General features: G+C 42.4%; 1 protein-coding gene across 1 annotated transcript in view; it reads right to left on the reverse strand.

The window, feature by feature from the left end:
- The window catches only part of DPYSL3 (dihydropyrimidinase like 3), a 104,981-nt gene extending 85,332 nt beyond the window's left edge, over window positions 1-19,649 (reverse strand). Inside the window, exon 1 of the mRNA XM_072146151.1 lies at window positions 19,151-19,649. Coding sequence (XP_072002252.1) covers window positions 19,151-19,471 — 321 coding nt within the window. The 5' untranslated portion in view covers window positions 19,472-19,649. The remainder of the gene's footprint in view (window positions 1-19,150) is intronic.
- Window positions 19,650-19,884: the final 235 nt, after the last annotated feature.

Raw genomic sequence — 19,884 nt, forward strand, 5'->3', positions numbered from 1 at the left:
CCATATAATAGTATAGGAGTGTAGGATGTTTGCTATCATTCCATATAATAGTATAGGAGTGTAGGATGCTTGCTATCATTCCATATAATAGTATAGGAGTGTAGGATGTTTGCTATCATTCCATATAATAGTATAGGAGCGTAGGATGCTCGCTATTATTACATATAATAGTATAGGAGTGTAGGATGCTTGGTATCATTCCATATAATAGTATAGGAGTGTAGGATGCTCGCTATCATTCCATACATTAGTATAGAAGTGTTGGATGTTCGCGGCCATTCCATACATCAGTATAGAAGTGTTGGATGGTCGCGACCATTCCATACAATAGTATAGGAGTGTTGGATGCTCACGGCCATTACATACATTAGTAAAGGGGTGTTGGATGCTCACGGCCATTCCATACAATAGTATAGGAGTGTTGGACACTCGCAGCCATTCCATACAATAGTATAGGAGTGTTGGATGCTCGCGGCCATTCCACACATCAGTATAGAAGTGTTGGATGCTCGCGGCCATTCCATACAATAGTATAGGAGTGTTGGATGCGAGCGCCCATTACATACATTAGTAAAGGGGTGTTGGATGCTCGTGGCCATTCCATACAATAGTATAGGAGTGTTGGACGCTCGCAGCTATTCCATACAATAGTATAGGAGTGTTGGATGCTCGTGGCCATTCCATACATCAGTATAGAAGTGTTGGATGGTCGCGGCCATTCCATACAATAGTATAGGAGTGTTGGATGCTCTCGGCCATTCCATAGATTAGTAAAGGGGTGTTGGATGCTTGTGGCCATTCCATACAATAGTATAGGAGTGTTGGACGCTCTCGGCCATTCCATACGTTAGTAAAGGGGTGTTGGATGCTCGCGGCCATTCCATACAATAGTATAGAAGTGTTGGACCCTCGCAGCCATTCCATACAATAGTATAGGAGTGTTGGATCCTCGCGGCCATTCCATACATTAGTAAAGGGACGTTGGATGCTCGCGGCCATTCCATACAATAATATAGGAGTGTTGGACGCTCGCGGCCATTCCATACAATAGTATAGTAGTGTTGGAAATTGCTGAGCACGATGCTTGGCTAGCTTAGACACTTCCTTTTTATGGATTATTTATCAATGTTTTTCATGGGCTTTTTTGGTGGAAAAAAGTCTCAAAGCAGTCACATTAAGGTTTTTGGGACTTTTCACTGCTAAGAAGTAACAGGGTTATTTACGCCGCTCTTGTACTCTGCTACTGCTAGTGCAACGCCATGCAAAGCCAGATTCGTGACTTAAGACTTTTGTAAAAAGTCTCACATAAAGTCGTATAGTTACTCCAGTCCCCTGCGGTGCACTTTTTATGCATTTTGCGACTTTTTGAAGAAAAAAAAATCCTAGACACAAAGAAGACCATGAGCACATTTATTAAAGGGCCAAAGCCACTTTAATGAATCTGAGTGGAGCTATAAAAACAGATATAGAACTTTCCCACAGAACCGCCAAATGATAAATATATATATAGAATTGACATAAGACATCTGCATTACAAGGTGGATTCCTTAGCATTTTTAACAAACCATCAGCCAGTTTGATCTGAATACCAATTAGGATGTTTACAAACTCTGAACAAGCACTGCATGGTTTTGCCTAAAGGGGTTTTACAGGCAAAAACTATTAATGAGAGGTGATTGTTGAGTGAGCAAATCTAATTCATGCAATGCAACAACAGGGATTGAGGTGGAAGCAGACAGTTCTATCTTTAATATAGTGGTTATCCAGGCTTATTACACTCTTGTAATTCACTTTCATCGGCACTAAGCCTGCAGGGAGCCTATACGGTCACTATACTGTGGACATAGCTGTCTGCTTCAGGTTGTAGAAGTACTGCAAGTCCTGCTTGATCAATAAAACATGCCACATAAACAGCAACATAAACTCTATTTAGCCTAAAGGGGGGAATTTCCCTGAATTCCTTAAACATTTTTGTCAAAGTATGTTGCTGACATTTGGTAAAATTTCATTCATTTTGATTGAACTTTAAAGAGCTGCAGATCTTCTACCTGCAAAATGTGGATGAAAAGTTCATATTGGAGGAAAATTATTTGCAGAAGTTGACAGACAGCAAATTCAAGGTCTGCTGTGTTCATGATTTTACGATGAGGATTTTTTATATAGCATGTGAATGGGGTATATACAAATACCATCCGATATGCTCTGACTGTAACTTTCTATGATTTTGGACTGTGTAAGCATAGAACATATAACGCCTAAGGTTGAAATATTATTGAACATGGTTAATGGCTGCCTGGCCAAGTCACCAAGGGCTCATGTATTATCTGATGCTGCCCGATCTCAAAAGATGAAACATTGGAAGCCTTACAGAACTGCACAAGAACAAAAAGCGAGAGGGCACACAAAATAATCTAATGATATCTTTTTATATAAGGGGCGGCAGTCATCCCCGGACACTGTGCACATCTACCTTTGACCACGGTAAGGACTGGTACTTACACACCATAATTGGCTCCATATGTATTGACACTAGGCATTGGCAATGCCATGCCACCATTAACCAAATGTGACTATGCCATTTTTGAGATCTGCACTTTTGCACACCAGCCCATTTAGATATTACAAATCTATGTGCAACTAACCGTGTCCGGGTATGACTGTCCTTTTTTCCTGCTGTATGTTCACCTTGTAACCTCGTTATACAATTTTTAAACAAATGTCCAATTATGGTTATGTTATGCTTTTTACTGTGCATATAATAAAATTTGTTTTTCGTTTTTTCTATAACCTCTTTTGATACTTTGTTCTTGCCTCATCCTTTCTCCCCTCCTCCCGAGGGGGATCTTAGGTTTTGTATCTTTTTATATAGCCTCATATGTCACATGTGGCTCATACACTGTGGACACCCCTTCTCTGGAGCTACCTATAATGTTATGATCATTTTGCACCTATTATACCTCATATACCATGTATCAGGGCTGGCGCCAGCACTGGGTATACCTGGGCATGTACCTGGGCATGTACCTAACCATGAGGGGGCTGTGTATAACATAACCATGAGGGGGCTGTGTATAACATAACCATGAGGGGGCTGTGTAACAAAATAACCATGAGGAGGCTGTGTATAACATAACCCTGAGGGGGCTGTGTATAACATAACCATGAGGGGGCTGTGTATAATATAACCATCAGGGGGCTGTGTAACAAAATAACCATGAGCGGTCTGTATATAAAATAACCATGAGCGGTCTGTATATAAAATAACCATGAGGGGGCTGTGTATAAAATAACCATGAGGGGGCTGTGTATAACATAACCATGAGGGGGCCGTGTATAACATAACCATGAGGGGGCTGTGTATAATATAACCATGAGGGGGCAGTGTATAATATAACCATGAGGGGGCCGTGTATAACATAACCATGAGGGGGCCGTGTGTAACATAACCATGGGGGGGCCGTGTATAATATAACCATGAGGGGGCCGTGTATAACATAACCATGAGGGGGCCGTGTATAACATAACCATGAGGGGGCTGTGTATAACATAACCATGAGGGGGCTATGTATAACATAACCATGAGGGGGCTGTGTATAACATAACCATGAGGGGGCCGTGTATAACATAACCATGAGGGGGCCGTGTATAATATAACCATGAGGGGGCCGTGTATAATATAACCATGAGGGGGCTGTGTATAAAATAACCATGAGGGGGCTGTGTATAACATAACCATGAGGGGGCTGTGTATAACATAACCATGAGGGGGCTGTGTATAATATAACCATGAGGGGGCTGTGTATAAAATAACCATCAGGGGGCGGTGTATAATATAACCATGAGGGGGCCGTGTATAATATAACCATGAGGGGGCCGTGTATAATATAACCATGAGGGGGCTGTGTATAATATAACCATGAGGGGGCCGTGTATAATATAACCATGAGGGGGCTGTATAACATAACCATGAGGGGGCCGTGTATAACATAACCATGAGGGGGCCGTGTATAACATAACCATGAGGGGGCCGTGTATAACATAACCATGAGGGGGCCGTGTATAATATAACCATGAGGGGGCCGTGTATAATATAACCATGAGGGGGCCGTGTATAATATAACCATGAGGGGGCCGTGTATAACATAACCATGAGGGGGCCGTGTATAATATAACCATGAGGGGGCCGTGTATAATATAACCATGAGGGGGCCGTGTATAATATAACCATGAGGGGGCCGTGTATAATATAACCATGAGGGGGCTGTGTATAACATAACCATGAGGGGGCTGTGTATAATATAACCATGAGGGGGCCGTGTATAATATAACCATGAGGGGGCTGTGTATAATATAACCATGAGGGGGCCGTGTATAATATAACCATGAGGGGGCTGTATAACATAACCATGAGGGGGCCGTGTATAACATAACCATGAGGGGGCCGTGTATAACATAACCATGAGGGGGCCGTGTATAACATAACCATGAGGGGGCTGTTTATAACATAACCATGAGGAGGCTGTGTATAACATAACCATGAGGGGGCTGTGTATAACATAACCATGAGGGGGCTGTGTATAACATAACCATGAGGGGGCTGTGTATAAAATAATCATAAGGGGGCTGTGTTACAAAATAACCATGAGGGGGCTGTATATAAAATAGCCATGAAGGGGCTGTGTATAACATAACCATGAGGGGGCTGTATCTAATGAGTCTATGGGGTGTCAGGGGGCTGTGTATAACATAACCATGAGGGGGCTGTTTATAACATAACCATGAGGGGGCTGTGTATAACTTAACCATGAGGGGGCTGTGTAACAAAATAACCATGAGCGGTCTGTATATAAAATAACCATGAGGGGGCTGTGTATAACATAACCATGAGGGGGCTGTGTATAACATAACTATGAGGGGGCCGTGTATAACATAACCATGAGGGGGCTGTGTATAACATAACCATGAGGGGGCTGTTTATAACATAACCATGAGGAGGCTGTGTATAACATAACCATGAGGCGGCTGTGTATAACATAACCATGAGCGGGGCTGTAGATAAAATAACCATGAGGGGGCTGTGTATAAAATAACCATGAGGGGGCTGTGTATAACATAACCATGAGGGGGCTGTGTATAAACTAACCATGAAGGGACTGTGTATAACATAACCATGAGGGGGCTGTGTATAACATAACCATGAGGGGGCTGTGTATAATATAACCATCAGGGGGCTGTGTATAAAATAACCATCAGGGGGCTGTGTATAAAATAACCATCAGGGCGATGCTTGGTATGATAGACTAGGGAATATTTAAGGGAACATGAGACTGTTTTAGTTTCTGAATTTTTAATGCCACCACGTGAGTTCACTGCAGAGGGGCCTATTCAGGCTCTGTCGCCCAGTGGCCTGCTGAACCCTGGAGCTGACCTGCCATGTACCATGATGTAAACTCCATTATATTTTACTCTCAAAATAGTAAGCATGGAAAGAGACCTCCAGAAATAAAACCAGCAATATTAAAAACAGATATATTAAAGAGATCGCTCTACCCTGCAGTTACTTTGTCACTGACTGATAACATGCATCAGGAACAATGTACAATCTGTTCACCATTCAATAGGATCATTGCATTTGCAGATAAATATCACAACTATTGCCTAATGTATCATGTAAGAAGTCACGAATAAAGAAAGGATACGAAATGACTGCAGGTCATGAGAAGTTGCCCAGACAAAGCCTCGATTTCCATGCTGTTCTGCTGAGCGAAAGCTCATGATTCAGATTAACTGCTGCTAAATGCACAGAGAATAGAAATAATTTAAGGCCATCCACTGACCGGACATTTATTTTCAACAGTTTTCCACCCCAAGGGGAATCTCCATTCCCCAGAACTGTCAGATAGCCAATGGATATGCAAATAAGCATTTACATTGCAGGGAGGATGATTTGCATTTGAATCGTGTGAACCCCACTACAAGCTTCAGAGCAATTCCTAGTTTTATGGTTTTCTACACTGATGTAATCCAGACATGGAAACCTGCATTGTTATTATACATTACAATCTTCTTTCATGTTTATATGATGACAACTGATTCAGATGGAGCCATGGAATTAATAGCACGTGAAATGTAAAACATATGAGAAAGAAGGTAAACCCAAAAAGAGTGTGAGAAGGGATCTGACATATTCCATGCATACCACTATGCTGCCAGATAGAGAGCATAAACCTTTTTTTATCTTCAATCTTCTGGTACCTGAATTTTGGCTGGTGATACCCCAGATATTTGGTGCAAATGTTTGCATATTCTTTCAAGAACATTGATTTACAGCATCCTTGCCACATTAAGTCATATAATAAAATAGTGGTGTAGTTTAATACCATGTACAGTATAACACCCAAAAGACATCTATAAGTTCATACTAAGCATACCCTTACCACAAGACTAAGTGCACTAGACTGTATGCTCACATGGCCGAAACAGTGGTGTACCAAATGGCTGTCTGGATAAGCGAAGAGGGGTTGAGCGCTACTCACCCCTTCCCTCCTCTCTCCATAGAAAGCCAAATGGCTGTGCCGTAAATCCAGTCAGTTATAGGACAAGTCCTAATTTGTGGCTGAGCCACCCCGCGCAGATATAGGGTGGCTCATTTACTAAGGGTCATGGATCACACTTTTGTTGGACTTTTCATCTTTTTCGGGGATTACACGGCTTGGACAGGTATTTAACAGGTTCTGCGCTGGGATTGTGTTGAACGCGATTGTTTTTTGGCTTGGTTTTTTGCAACACAAATCGGGGACGGGGTGGGGGACGATGAGACTGATTCGGACAGAGCTTGGGATTTAGCTTTCAAATTGTGTTGCAAGACAATGCACTTACATACACCAGGAAAAAGAAGGTGAACTCCGTCGGACTGAGCGGGGAAGCGACACATGCAGGATATCGGTCGCACGATCTTAGTGAATGCACTTTCGGTGAACTCCAGAGGACAGGTAAGTAAATGTGCCCAAATGTGTTCACCCCACCGTGACTGGGTGCCATGGACCTCTATTATGGCCCTCAATAGGGCTGGGTGCACATAGCCCAAGTCCAAACTATCTGTATTTAGGTGAACATTAATAAATCTACAGTACTCTGTTCTTTTTTCACATAGTAATAGGCACATTCTCCTACTAAATTATTCATTTGCTGTAAATGATTCAACAGATCTGCTTACTAACTCAATTCAGTCTCATTTTGTTCTCAGCAGAGGCATCAAATACAACAAAATTGTCTTAGTGTTTATGACAACTGCTACTCAGGTTTGTAATACAAAGTGGCCATTTGTCGTGGTCTTCTTCAAGAAGATAATGAATATGAATTAAATATGGTAGCATTAAAAGTTTGGATCCGGTTTGGATAAGAAAGTGGTCTTGAGTTAGTAGAAGGTATAGTTTAACACCAATAAATATAGTAGCAATGTCCGCTACTACTGCTTTTCTATTGTGATAAATGGTTAAAGTGAGTTTTGTGAAGTAAGATAAAGGGAGCTGGAGCTCCATATGACCCTGGAGATCTGCCAGGCTGGTACCACACAGTGGGGGTAATTTACTAAGGGCCCGATTCGCGTTTTCCTGACGTGTTACCCGAATATTTCCGATTTGCGCTGATTTCCCCTGAATTGCCCCGGGATTTTGGCGCACGCGATCGGATTGTGGCGCATCGGCGCTGGCATGCATGCGACGGAAATCGGGGGGCGTGGCCGAACGAATACTCGACGGATTCGGAAAAACCGCCGCATTTAAAACAAAAAATGTGTCGCGGAGCTTGCACTTACCTTCACTCAGCCCGGCTCGGTGTATTCCAGTGCATTCCAGGGAACTTCAGTGCAGCAGCGCCACCTGGTGGACGTCGGAGGAACTGCCTTAATAAATCCTGGCCGGACCCGAATCCAGAGCAGAAAACGCGCCGCTGGATCGTGAATGGACCAGATAAGTAAATCTGCCCCAGTATATTCATATATGGCACATAGATTTGTATGGGTCAGGGTTCTTTATCTTAGTATTACCAACTGTTCAGCAGCAAAAAAAAAGCTAAAAATGAAGCTAATTGCTGTAAGAATAAACATTTCCCATATGTTGAAAGAGACCATAAAGAAGACTAATGTGCTCTTCCATGTTGCAAAAAATCATTTCACCAAAAAGTTCACCAAATCTTCTGGCCTATCTTTGGTGAAGTGCACTCTATAGATTTATTTAGCATATGATTTCAAGCTACTTTCACAGCATCGGCAGAAGACATTTTTCTATGGATAGAATGCCAATTTGGCTTCTATAGTGCAGTAACCATCACAGGTTTTTTGTCTTTTTGCAGTAGACTTTCACTTTGTTCACTATATGTTATTACCTTATATACAGTGGGTGTGGAATGTATTCAGACCCCTTTAAATTCTTCACTCTTTGTTTTGTTGTACCCAATTAGTAAGATTAAAAAGTTCTTTTTTTCTGCAAATTAATATACACCCTGCTCCCCATCTTTAAAGAAAAAAATGGAAATGTAGATTATTTGCTAATTTATTAAACAAGAAAAACTGAAATATCACATGGGCATACATATTCAAACCCTTTTCTCAATATTGAGTAGAAGCAGCTTTTGATCTAGTACAGCCCTGAGACTTCTTGGGTATGAAGTTGTTTACACCTGGATTTGGGGTCCTCTGCCATTCTTCCTTACAGATCCTCTCCAGTTCCCTCAGGTTGGATGGTGAAAATTGGTAGACAACCATTATAAAGTCTCTCTAGAGATGCTCAATTAGATTTAGGTCAGGGCTCTGCCCGGGCCAGTCAGGAATGGTCACAGAGTTGTTCTGAAGCCACTGCTTTGTTATTTTAGCTGTGTGCTTAGGGTCATTGTCTTGTTGAAAGGTGAACCTTCAGCCCAGTCTGAGGTCCACAGAACTCTGGGATACGTTTTCATACAGGATATCTGTTTACATGGCCTCATTCATCTTTTCTTCAATGAACAACACCCCAATAGCATGACGCTGCCACCACCATGCGTCACTGTTAGGATTGCATTTGACGAAATGATGAGGTGATGGTTTTCTCGCCACATATTACTTAGAACTAACACCAAAAAGTTCTTTGCCTCATCAGACCAGACAATTGTATTTCTCATAGCCTGGGAGTCCTTGATGCCTTTTTTTGCAAGAATATACAGAAAATACCCACCTTGTATGGAGAGGGCTCAGCCCATGAGCCTTCTCCATATATCTGCAGCTGACATGTGACATACTTTTATATCACATGTCGGTAAGGGATTAAATACATTTTTTTCATTCCTTGCATAAAAAAACCCACAAAAAACAGTTACATGTTTAAGTATGAATAGGGGCGAATAAGGAAAATAAATAGTATTTACAATAAGTATAAATAAGTATATACAAAGTTATTAAAAACTCACAAGGTCCTCCATGATATACATATCAAATTCAGGGAAATGTGATCTCCTTGTGACTCCCCACAACCACATTATACATTGGGGGTCACTTACTAAGGGCCTGATTCGCGTTTTCCCAACATGTTACCCGAATATTTCTGATTTGTGCCGATTTTCCCTGTATTGCCCCGGGATTTTGGTGCACGCGGGAAAACCGCTGCATTTTAAAAAAAAAAGTGTCGCTGGACACGCGCTTACCTTCACCCACGATGGCTCGGTGTACTCCAGTGCGTTCCGATGCTCTTCAGCGCAGCAGCGACACCTGGTGGACGTCGGAGTAACTACCTTAGTGAATCCTGGCCGGACCCGAATCCACCGCAGAGAACGCGCCGCTGGATTGCGAATGGACTGGGTAAGTAAATCTGCCCCATTATGTGGTCACTTTACGCATTACCCCTTGCACTTGTTCCCTGTTTTTACTTGTTTGTAAAAACTTTAAATATGATAGTGCAACATCCCCCACCGGGGCCTTGCCTTTTCTTGGGGCCTGGAGTCAGCGGCCTAGGCACGCTAGTGTCACAGTGCTTGGTATGGGGACTGGAGGGCTGTCCTACAGCTTGGCAGGTCTCCAGCAGGTGGTGTTGGCAAGAAATGATATGGAGGGAGAGGCTGTTGTACTGATTCTCCCTGGGGCAGTGTGTGTCCCTGGTAGATGGATGGGGCGCCCTTGATGTTACAGCCGTAGCAGGGACCAGACGGAGGCAACGTTGTGCATAAGTAACTTACAGTTCTTTATTTCAACCAACAGCAACAGTAGGCAACATGCCAAACGATTCCTTATAGAGATAGGAAACTGGAAGTGCTCTTGGAGAGGGAACCACAGGAGTCTGTTCACCAGCATGGGTGCAGGGGCAGGCTGTGATATAGCTGCGTCCAATGCTGGAAGCTGCAGCTCTTAATCCTGAGTATCTTCAGTATCAGCCCTGAAGGTGGACTGACACCCTGTAGCTCTGTAGTGAGAGCTGAGGCCTAGGAGGCCTGTAGTAAGAGCATGTGCTCTAAGAGATGATGCTCCCCTGTCAGAAGCTGGATCCTAAGAGCTAACTCCTCCCTTGACCAAGGGTTTAGTTAATCCCTGGTCAGGTGATCTCCTTCTCCAATCATACTCCAGTTACAATAGTGGAACATCATTGGTTGATAAACATTCAACATTCTTAACCCTTGCCTATCAAGGCAGTATCTACCGCTGCACAATTACCTCTGTACTGGGTGGCAAAAGGGGCTTATTTGCAACTATTCCTCTGCCATGCGCATTGGCGGGGACGTTGCAATACATAAAAAAAATATAATATTTTTCCACCGTTAAAAGTTTTTATTAATTTTTAATCTACTTCAAACACAGTCAGATAAATAGAAAATCATTTAATATTTTTATTGAAGCATTTTGTCAAGCATTGGAGCAATGCTACTACAGTATCCTACCTACTACAGTATCCTACCTACCTACTACAGTATCCTAACTATAATAACTAAAACAACTTAAAGTCTATAGGTCACATGTACCTTGGTACATTTTTGGTATTTGGTAATTTTTTCTTTTTTTGTGACATTTTGAGGTGCATGTTCACTTTTGCAATTTTTTTTTTTGCACCTAAGACAAGCTCCATTCAAAGTTCACCATTGTCCAGGTTTCTGCAGGGTTCCCGGAATTATCACTCTATTACAGATGTGGAAGTGGTGACCTTTTTCAAAAGTTGAAAATTTGCCACAAAAAATTGTGATTTTTAGGGGACTTTTAGGGGACAAAAAGTTGCAAACTCACTTAAGACCTAAGCTCAGATGTATTCAAAGGGCGTAACTCCTAAGACACATCTGACCATCAGAAAAAGAAAAAAAAGCCAGGAACACACAGCCAAAACTAAAATTCTTTTTTCCCGTTCCATTGAAGCTTTGCACAGGCGCCAGGGTTACCTTAGATGATTTCCAAGCGCCTTATCAGGCTCATCTAGGTAGAGAACATCAGTAGTGTGAGCATTGCTTCATTTTGTCCCCCCAACATTTGTATAGTATACTGACTAAAGGGCATAGGTTACCTATACATATTAACGATAGGCATAGGTATATAAAAAAAAAAAATATATATATATATATATATATATATATATATATATATATATACACGACACTGTTAAATGTTTCTTCGTGTTTTATGTTGTATGTAAGGGACCAGAAAAAATGAAAGTCCCTAATAAGGAAATATTTGACACAATGTCTGATTTTATTGTAAGGCTGGCCAAATGCCACTTGGAGCCTCATAATAAAACTCTTTCCAAGCAACTCTTTATTAGAAAATCTTTATTGCACTTAGTTTAGAAATGGAGAACAGAATAAATCAGACTCGTTGAAAAGCTATAACTGGCAGCGAAAACAAGACATTGGCACCTACTTCAAGAAATGAAAATAGTTTATATCACTCAACACGGTTCAGGTGCTTTAAAACATGTTCTGTTGAAAAAAGCCTGCTCCTGTATTAACACACAGTTACCCTACAGATCCACAATCCACTATTAGCATCACTTGTATCACTAGATGTCTATAGTATACCTTATATACTCGAGTATAAGCCTAGTTTTTCAGCACAAAAAATGTGCTGAAAAACCCAAACTCGGCTTATACTCGAGTCAAAAAAATAAATATATCTAAACTCACCTTTCCGGTGACCCCTGTATATCTTCTGTGCTATCTGTCCGGCAGCGGCGGCAGGCTATATACACTGGGGCAGGGTCTGGCAGGCTATATACACTGGGGCAGGGTCTGGCAGGCTATATACACTGGGGCAGGGTCTGGCAGGCTATATACACTGGGGCAGGGTCTGGCAGGCTATATACACTGGGGCAGGGTCTGGCAGGCTATATACATTGGGGCAGGGTCTGGCAGGCTATATACACTGGGGCAGAGCCTGGCTATATACTGGGGAGGCTGTGACCAATGCATTTCCCACCCTCGGCTTATACTCGAGTCAATAGGTTTTCCCAGTATTTTGTGGTAAAATTAGGGGCCTCGGCTTATACACGGGTCGGCTTATACTCGAGTATATACGGTAACTTCTATTCATCCTTTTATCAGTCAAATTACTTTCTTTATTAATAAAATTGTAAAATTGTCCCTGGGAAGTTTCCTCAAAGCTAATTCTGAGCCCAACACATAATCCTACAAGAAGGTGGTTCATTCCATTAGTGAGGGGAGCTGGCCATTCATTAGTGAGAGGAGGCTGCTGGCCATTTCATTAGTGAGGGGAGGCTGCTGGACATTTAATTATTAAGGGGAGGCTGCTGGACATTTCATTATTGAGGGGAGGCTGCTGGCCATTTCTTTATTGAGGGGAGGATGCTGGCCATTCATTAGTGAGGCAAGGCTGCTGGACATATCATTATTGAGGGGAGGATGCTGGCCATTTCATTATTGAGGGGAGGATGCTGGCCATTTCATTATTGAGGGGAGGATGCTGGCCATTCATTAGTGAGGAGAGGATGCTGGCCATACATCAGTGAGGGAAGGCTGCTGGACATATCATTATTGAGGGGAGGATGCTGGCCATTCATTAGTGAGGGAAGGCTGCTGGGCATTTCATTACTAAAAGTTTTTATTTTTCCATTAAAGAAAATCTACCACCAGAATCAAAGATTGTAAACCAAGCACACAGACACACTGGTGTGTGACACCTCTGGCAGGATCTGCTCTTGTTAAAGCTTCCTATGCCCTTGTTTTTAAGAAAAAAAAGGCTTTAAAAATTTACATGTATTGAGCGCAGAGCCCCTCAGGGTCATTTCCATAATTTAAAAAGCCTTCTTTTGTAAAAAAAAAAAAAAAAAATAGGGCTTAAGAACCTAAAAAGCAGATTCTGCCCACCAGTATATCAATGTGCTTGGTTTACAGTCCTTCATCCTGGTGGTAGATGTTCTTTAACAGTGAATGCAGAAAACATGCATGGTCAGGCAGAACATAACAATCTACACAATTCCAGCATTAGTCACGAGGACAGCATTTTCACAGCATTTACTTATTGTTCATTATTAGATGGTGGGGTGTAGACACTTAGGAATCGCAGCTGATTCCAGTTGTCTCTAGTGGAGAACTGAAAGTGAATGGAAAGTGAGTTGTAGTACACAGTTAAGCCTCTGCACAGAGCGATGCTGTATAGATTCTGGTGCCAGAGGCAGCTGGAGTCAGCTGATTGATGGTAGTGCTAAGTGTCAGACACTCACTCATCTGATGTTGGTGACATACCAAATAGATAGCTCATCAATATTTAAAAGTTGGAAACCCTTTTAGCTATGGAATAACTCCGGACATGATTCAGGGGTTTTTGAAACAATCTTAAATACATAATGATATCAAAGAGCACCTGTCCCCTTTCCTGACATGTCTATTATTGTGCTTGTATTTCTGATTCATAATTATTCTGGAGCATGCTTCACCCTAATTTCTCACATTTTATTTATGGAATAATTTAGATTGTTATCATTCTCCTTCTTAAAGGACTGTGTACCTTCATAGTGACAATGGGAGCACCAAGTTTAAGTTACATTACCTGGTGAGTCCCCAGGAAGGGGGTAGCTGCTGCCTGTGTGTCCTTAAGCATTCTTCCACCCCTGCACACCATACCCCTCAATGCACATGACAGGAAGTAGGGAGGGAGTTAGATGAGTGCTGAGGAGAGGAGACTGACACAGGCACACTTCTGCGGCTGCCCCCTACCCCGGGACTTAAAGGACACCTGTCATCAGGTCTGTGTCACTAGTCCTGTCACTACTACCTGTTGGAGCAGCTCACAAGGATCCCATCCCAGCCTTTATCTAGTTATTTCATACATTATTCATTGTAAAATCATCTATTTTTTATCATGTAAATGAGGCTGGTCACATGGTCAGAGGCTGTGATGTTAGCCCTGTTCCCCCTCCCCTCCCCTCTCCTCCCCCTGCTCATGTCTGTGTATAATGTATAGTAAAGCATTGCTAGTGTGTGTATGTCATCTGCTGACATGCTGCATCCTCCTAATATACAGGTGAGAGACACAGACATCAGCTACACATGAATCTGACATGTTCTGCTGTAACATGGCTGCATCCTGGAGCTGTTGTATCTTTCACATACACATACACACACAGGCTGCAGGGGGCGTGGCCACCAGCACCAGGAAGCACATCATTATACAGCCTCACATCATTATACAGGCTGTCAGTCAAGCACTGGGGGTGTGGCTGTACCTCCCACTCATGAATAGAGTGGACAGCTTGAATATGCTAATGCTTCATTGGACATTTCACAGGTCATTTGCATACAGCTTTAGGACCTCATTGCTTAGGTTTACAGGCATGTAGAGGGACAATGAAGGGATAGAGGCAATGCTCTCTAATGGCAGTTTATGAAAATATATTTAGTTTAGGGGGGTTATTTTGCATGACGGGTTCTCTTTAATACATGCTGCTGGCAGAGAGCCAGGTAATGTGAATTAAACTTATATAAAGTACTGAAATTATTCAGAAGACATGTTTAAAATCAGCATAGAATAGGTTATTTGGACCTGCCACCAGCTAAAAGTGACATCCCTGGTGACAGATTTGCTTTAAACCAAAATTCAACATCTGAGCACATGTTGCTCAATGTCAATATTTTAATAATTTTACTCTCCTGCATCCAAAATAGACTGGGAGCCAAATCTGACTTCAATCTGACATTTCAAATAGAATTTCTGTGTGTGAAGTGATACGTTATTTTCAAGTTAAAGGTGTTGTTTCTGGATTATTTATTTTTTCAATAAGAAGCTGCTCTAACAAAACAAAATATTTGACACTTTCCACAAATTTACCTCTTGGTATACAGAGGCCATTGTATGGTGGCACCAAGAGGCTTCTATAATGATCTGAGTAAAAACCCCTTGAACACAAACTTTTTTTTTTTTACAGCCGTGTTCTACCCATACCTTTTTAATACAGGAAGCACATGGCCACATTCCCTTTAGTGGGCAATATAGTCATCCATTTGAACTAACTATTGGAACTACTTAATTTCTATTCAATTTCTATTACTATTTACAATATTCACTGATATGCACAATTCCTCAGTTATCAATGTGCTACTTATTTACTTTGTTGCAGCGTTTCCATGAATTCTATTATCTTGTATAGGAATTTCATGCTTAAAACCATTTGCCTCTATAATTTTGGTTTGTGGCTGAAGAAACCATGTCCCTAGGAATTTTTTTTTCCTGTCCACAGAGTAAAATAACAGTGTATGTGGATATCATGCAAGACTAAACAGGAAAAGATGAGCACTTGCAGAACATGCACATTGGACAACTTATGCAATGCCATTCAATGACTATACATGTAACCCAAGGACAGCTCAAATTCACCGCAAATGGGACTACTAGTTCTGGCCCACAGATGGCAATATATTGCACATTAAGGAACTTATCCTTTTGTCAGGTGTCATATAGAAGGAATTACTCTGGTACATCTTTAGAGAGTTTAGTATATGTCAGGACTGTAGAGTCGGTAAGCCAATCCGAAAAAATATTTATTGGGATGACAACCTTGGAACTATAACTTTACTAAATTGCAATTATGCAAAACACTATGTGGAAAAAAAATGTACTGAATAATATTTGTTTAGTAAATCTACGAATTTGAACTTAAAAACAGTGCTGCCTCCATCAGATTCTCCTTCATGGATTAACTAAAGTCTGACCTAATTATTTAAAAGCTAGAGAACAGCCTCTTTATGCTGACTTGGGTTGGTGGCAGTACCCACACTAGCAACATCTCTAACAATTTCTGGATACAGAGGAATTGTCTCATGAAAGTCGGTTCTGATGAACGGTTAAAGGGAACCTACCACCACAATTCTACCTATAAAGGTAGATTGGGTGGTAGGTGGATGTAAGGGACGTGAGGATAGCTCTTTTTAGAGCTAATCCTTACGTCCCCGCTAACTTTTGGCAAACTTTATTGAACTAATATGTAAATTTAGTTATGCGGCTACTGGGGCGTGGAGTAGCCGGGCACGAGGCTACACAGCGCGGCTACTCCACACCCCAGTAGCCACATTACTCCTCCTACCCTGTTGTGTGCGCTGCGCAGCTCCTCGTAGCTGCGTGCCCTCGTCCGACAAGCCGGCTTGGGGCTGCTCATGACGGACGGGGGCGCACAGCTACAAGGAGCTGCGCGCCGCACACAACAGGGTAAGAGGAGTAATGTGGCTACTGGGGTGTGGAGTAGCCGCGCTGTGTAGCCTTGTGCCCGGCTACTCCACGCCCCAGTAGCCGCATAGCTAAATTTACATATTAGTTCAATAAAGTTTGCCAAAAGTTAGCGGGGACTTGAGGATTAGCTCTAAAAAGAGCTATCCTCACGTCCCTTACATCCACCTACCACCCGATCTACCTTTGTAGGTAGAATCGTGGTGGTAGGTTCCCTTTAAACTTTCAATATCAGGCTTCTCTCTGGGAACCGCTAAGTTTTTCACATCATAATGCTGACAGTCTAGCAGTGTTATATAACATCAAGGCTTGGCTTCTATAGCTAAAGTTCTTTTCCATGTGTGTGAGTTCCCCTCATATTCTATGTATAGTGTATAGAATCCATCAGAGCAGCTAACATCTACAAACATGAACTCAAAGGAAAAGCAAGCTACAGCAGTATACAGAGAGACCATACACAGGGCAATCCTGCCTTAATCAAGTTTCCCTGATCACTTTAAAAGCTCTAAGATAAGAGCAGACATTCTTCCCCCTCTGATTTGTAGGGGAGGAGCTCCATTACTGAGCATAAGCAAAAAGTGCATCCACATCAATTTCAACCAAGAGCCAGGAATAGAACATAGGACATTCCATAATTTCCCTAAATTCTGATCAAAAAAATATTCAGCACATACTGCAGTGAACTTACTGTAACAATTCATTATATATTTTTGGAGTTGGAGTTGGTCCATTTTATTCCAACTTTAGCAAAATGGTCTCTGACTGCGACAACACAGCCCTGGTGTATGTACTCTATAAACTTCCTAATAGTTGGTTTTCTTTTTGCCAGATTTCTATCCATCGTGTAGGTGCACATTATATATAGAAAGAAATGTAATAATTGCCATATAATATACTTTCTCAAAGGTTATGTTATGGCATTTTAAAGGACATCTACGACCAGATCAACGATTTTAAACCAAACACACACACAGATACTGGTATGTGCCCCCTCTGGCAGGATCTGCTCTTCTTTTGTGTCTATAGAAGTATTTATGTATTTGTAACATTATGACTGTCTCTAACTGTGTAACAATCGCCGGGACACTATGTACAAAATAATGCCCCCCCCCACCACCACCAGGAATCAATAAAGTTATAGTGTATTGTACTATGCCCTTGTTTTAAAGAAAAGGGGGTTTTAAAATTATTCAAATGAGCCTGAGGGGCTCCAGGTTCCATTAACTCCTATGAAGCCTGGAGCCCCTTTTTCCGTAAAAGTAGGGCATAAGAAGATTAAAGAAGAGCAGATCGTGCCTGAGGGGGCAAATACCAGTATGTCAGTTTACAATCCTTCATCTGGTGATAGATGTCCTTTAAGCTACGTCCTCTTTGTCACTAAGTGAACCCCTTTTAAAAAGGATCTATACTACTATTGCATAAATAACGTGCAGTGCAGCAGAATTTTTAAGATGTCTGATCAGTTCATTTCCTTATTGTTTGCAGATATAAGATGTAATCTCCTTACTTCTGACACTGATGATGGATAGAGGACCACAGACTATGTGGTGGTGAATCTTCTGTCTATTCATAAGAGATGTAACAGAAAAAAGCCTTGCATGTGGCCTTAAATTCTAGGTCCTCTCACACCCTCACTTTCAGTCAACAGTTAGAAACCTAGGTATAGACTAATTTATAATTCCTTTAGTAAACTTTGAGTTTTGTTAAGACTTCTTTATCCTGTTCACAGAGATTTACCCACTGATGGACATCTGACCTCTGTTTTTGAATTTGGGGAACCGGGTACCATTTTTCAGCAGACTGCATTCACTATTCCATACCCTGGCACCCATGGGGGACATATATCTATTTGAGTCATCAATTAGGAGGACTTCCAGAACATAGAGGTGCTTAAGACAGTGCAGTCAAGGCCACATTAGAAAATAATTGTTTGTAGAACTGCAATGACCCCTTTGTTTGTAGGGTCTATGGTGTAATAAGAACATTCCCTTGTTTTTCTATTTGGCAGAGGTCGACAGAGGGGCGTAAGCTACCACTAACGTCTATGACTTTTGGTCTTCATGAAGTGAAGCCCATGAGACAGGACATGATGCTGAGTGACCTGACAGCTAATAGCCATAAAACAACAGGTGCCGCTCCATTCATACATTAGAAGCATAGGTGACACTCAATGTTTTCAAGCATCACAAGTTTTATATTAAAAGTAATGTGCAGGACCATGGATGCTGGCACCATACCAGGACACCTGGCACATGGTGGCATCTCTTTACACACAGCATTTCTAATCATTACACTGAGATAAAAACTTTCTTAAAGTGATCTGAGTATGAACAGATATAACAGATATGATGTTGTAAGTGAATGCACAGATATTAGAGAAAGCTCTAGACTAGGGAGCAGTCCCCTGTATTGTCCTGTGTAGCCCTAAGCACTAGATTGGGCATAATCCTGGGCACAGCGGGCACTCCTTACCTTGCCCTCACTGAGGTTCTGCAGCAGCTCCTTCCCCGCAGATATCTTAATCTCCACTACGTGGTTCTCCACTTCATTGTTGTTGGGTGTCTTCTTCGGGGTCTGGCTGTTTGCCCCTTGGCGGGCAGAGTTGCTCTTCCTACCCCCTCTCTGCCCCACAGTGAGCGAGTCAAAGTCTATAGTCTTACTCTCATATGCGCCCTCCACATTGCAGAACATGCCCCCATACTTCCCCCGGGGGACCTGGTCTGCTGTTCCTGGACGGGCCAGATACACGGGCAGGTCATCTTCCTTGTCCCATCCTCTGTTGCCTGATGCCATGGCTGAGACGGAGCGGAGCTGGAGCCGAGCACAGTCCTGAGAGCAGGGACAGGAGGAGAGATGCGGAGCTCGGCCACAGGGGGCGCTAATGAGCCGGCGCCCACTGACACGAATGCAGAGTCCCGGGCAGGTCAGTGGTAACAATGAGTCGTGTGCTGACCCTGGCAGGAGTTATCTATGCCCTGCCATACGCTGTGCGGCTCCCACCAGCAGCTGGGGTACAAGTAACACAGTATAAAGACAGTGCAGGTCTCACTGCTATGCTGCAGGCAGTGCAAGGGTTAAGGGAAAAGGAGGGGGCGAGCAGCCAGGGAGAATAAAAGGAGAAGGTTACAGGGAGGCGCCCTGGTAACATCTCAGCTTCTGGAGGACTGGAGAAGGGAAGGCTGCATGGGTCACCCTGGTTAGAGGGG

Source organism: Engystomops pustulosus, chromosome 4 (genome assembly GCF_040894005.1).
Source record: "Engystomops pustulosus chromosome 4, aEngPut4.maternal, whole genome shotgun sequence".
NCBI classification, from domain to species: Eukaryota; Metazoa; Chordata; class Amphibia; order Anura; family Leptodactylidae; genus Engystomops; species Engystomops pustulosus.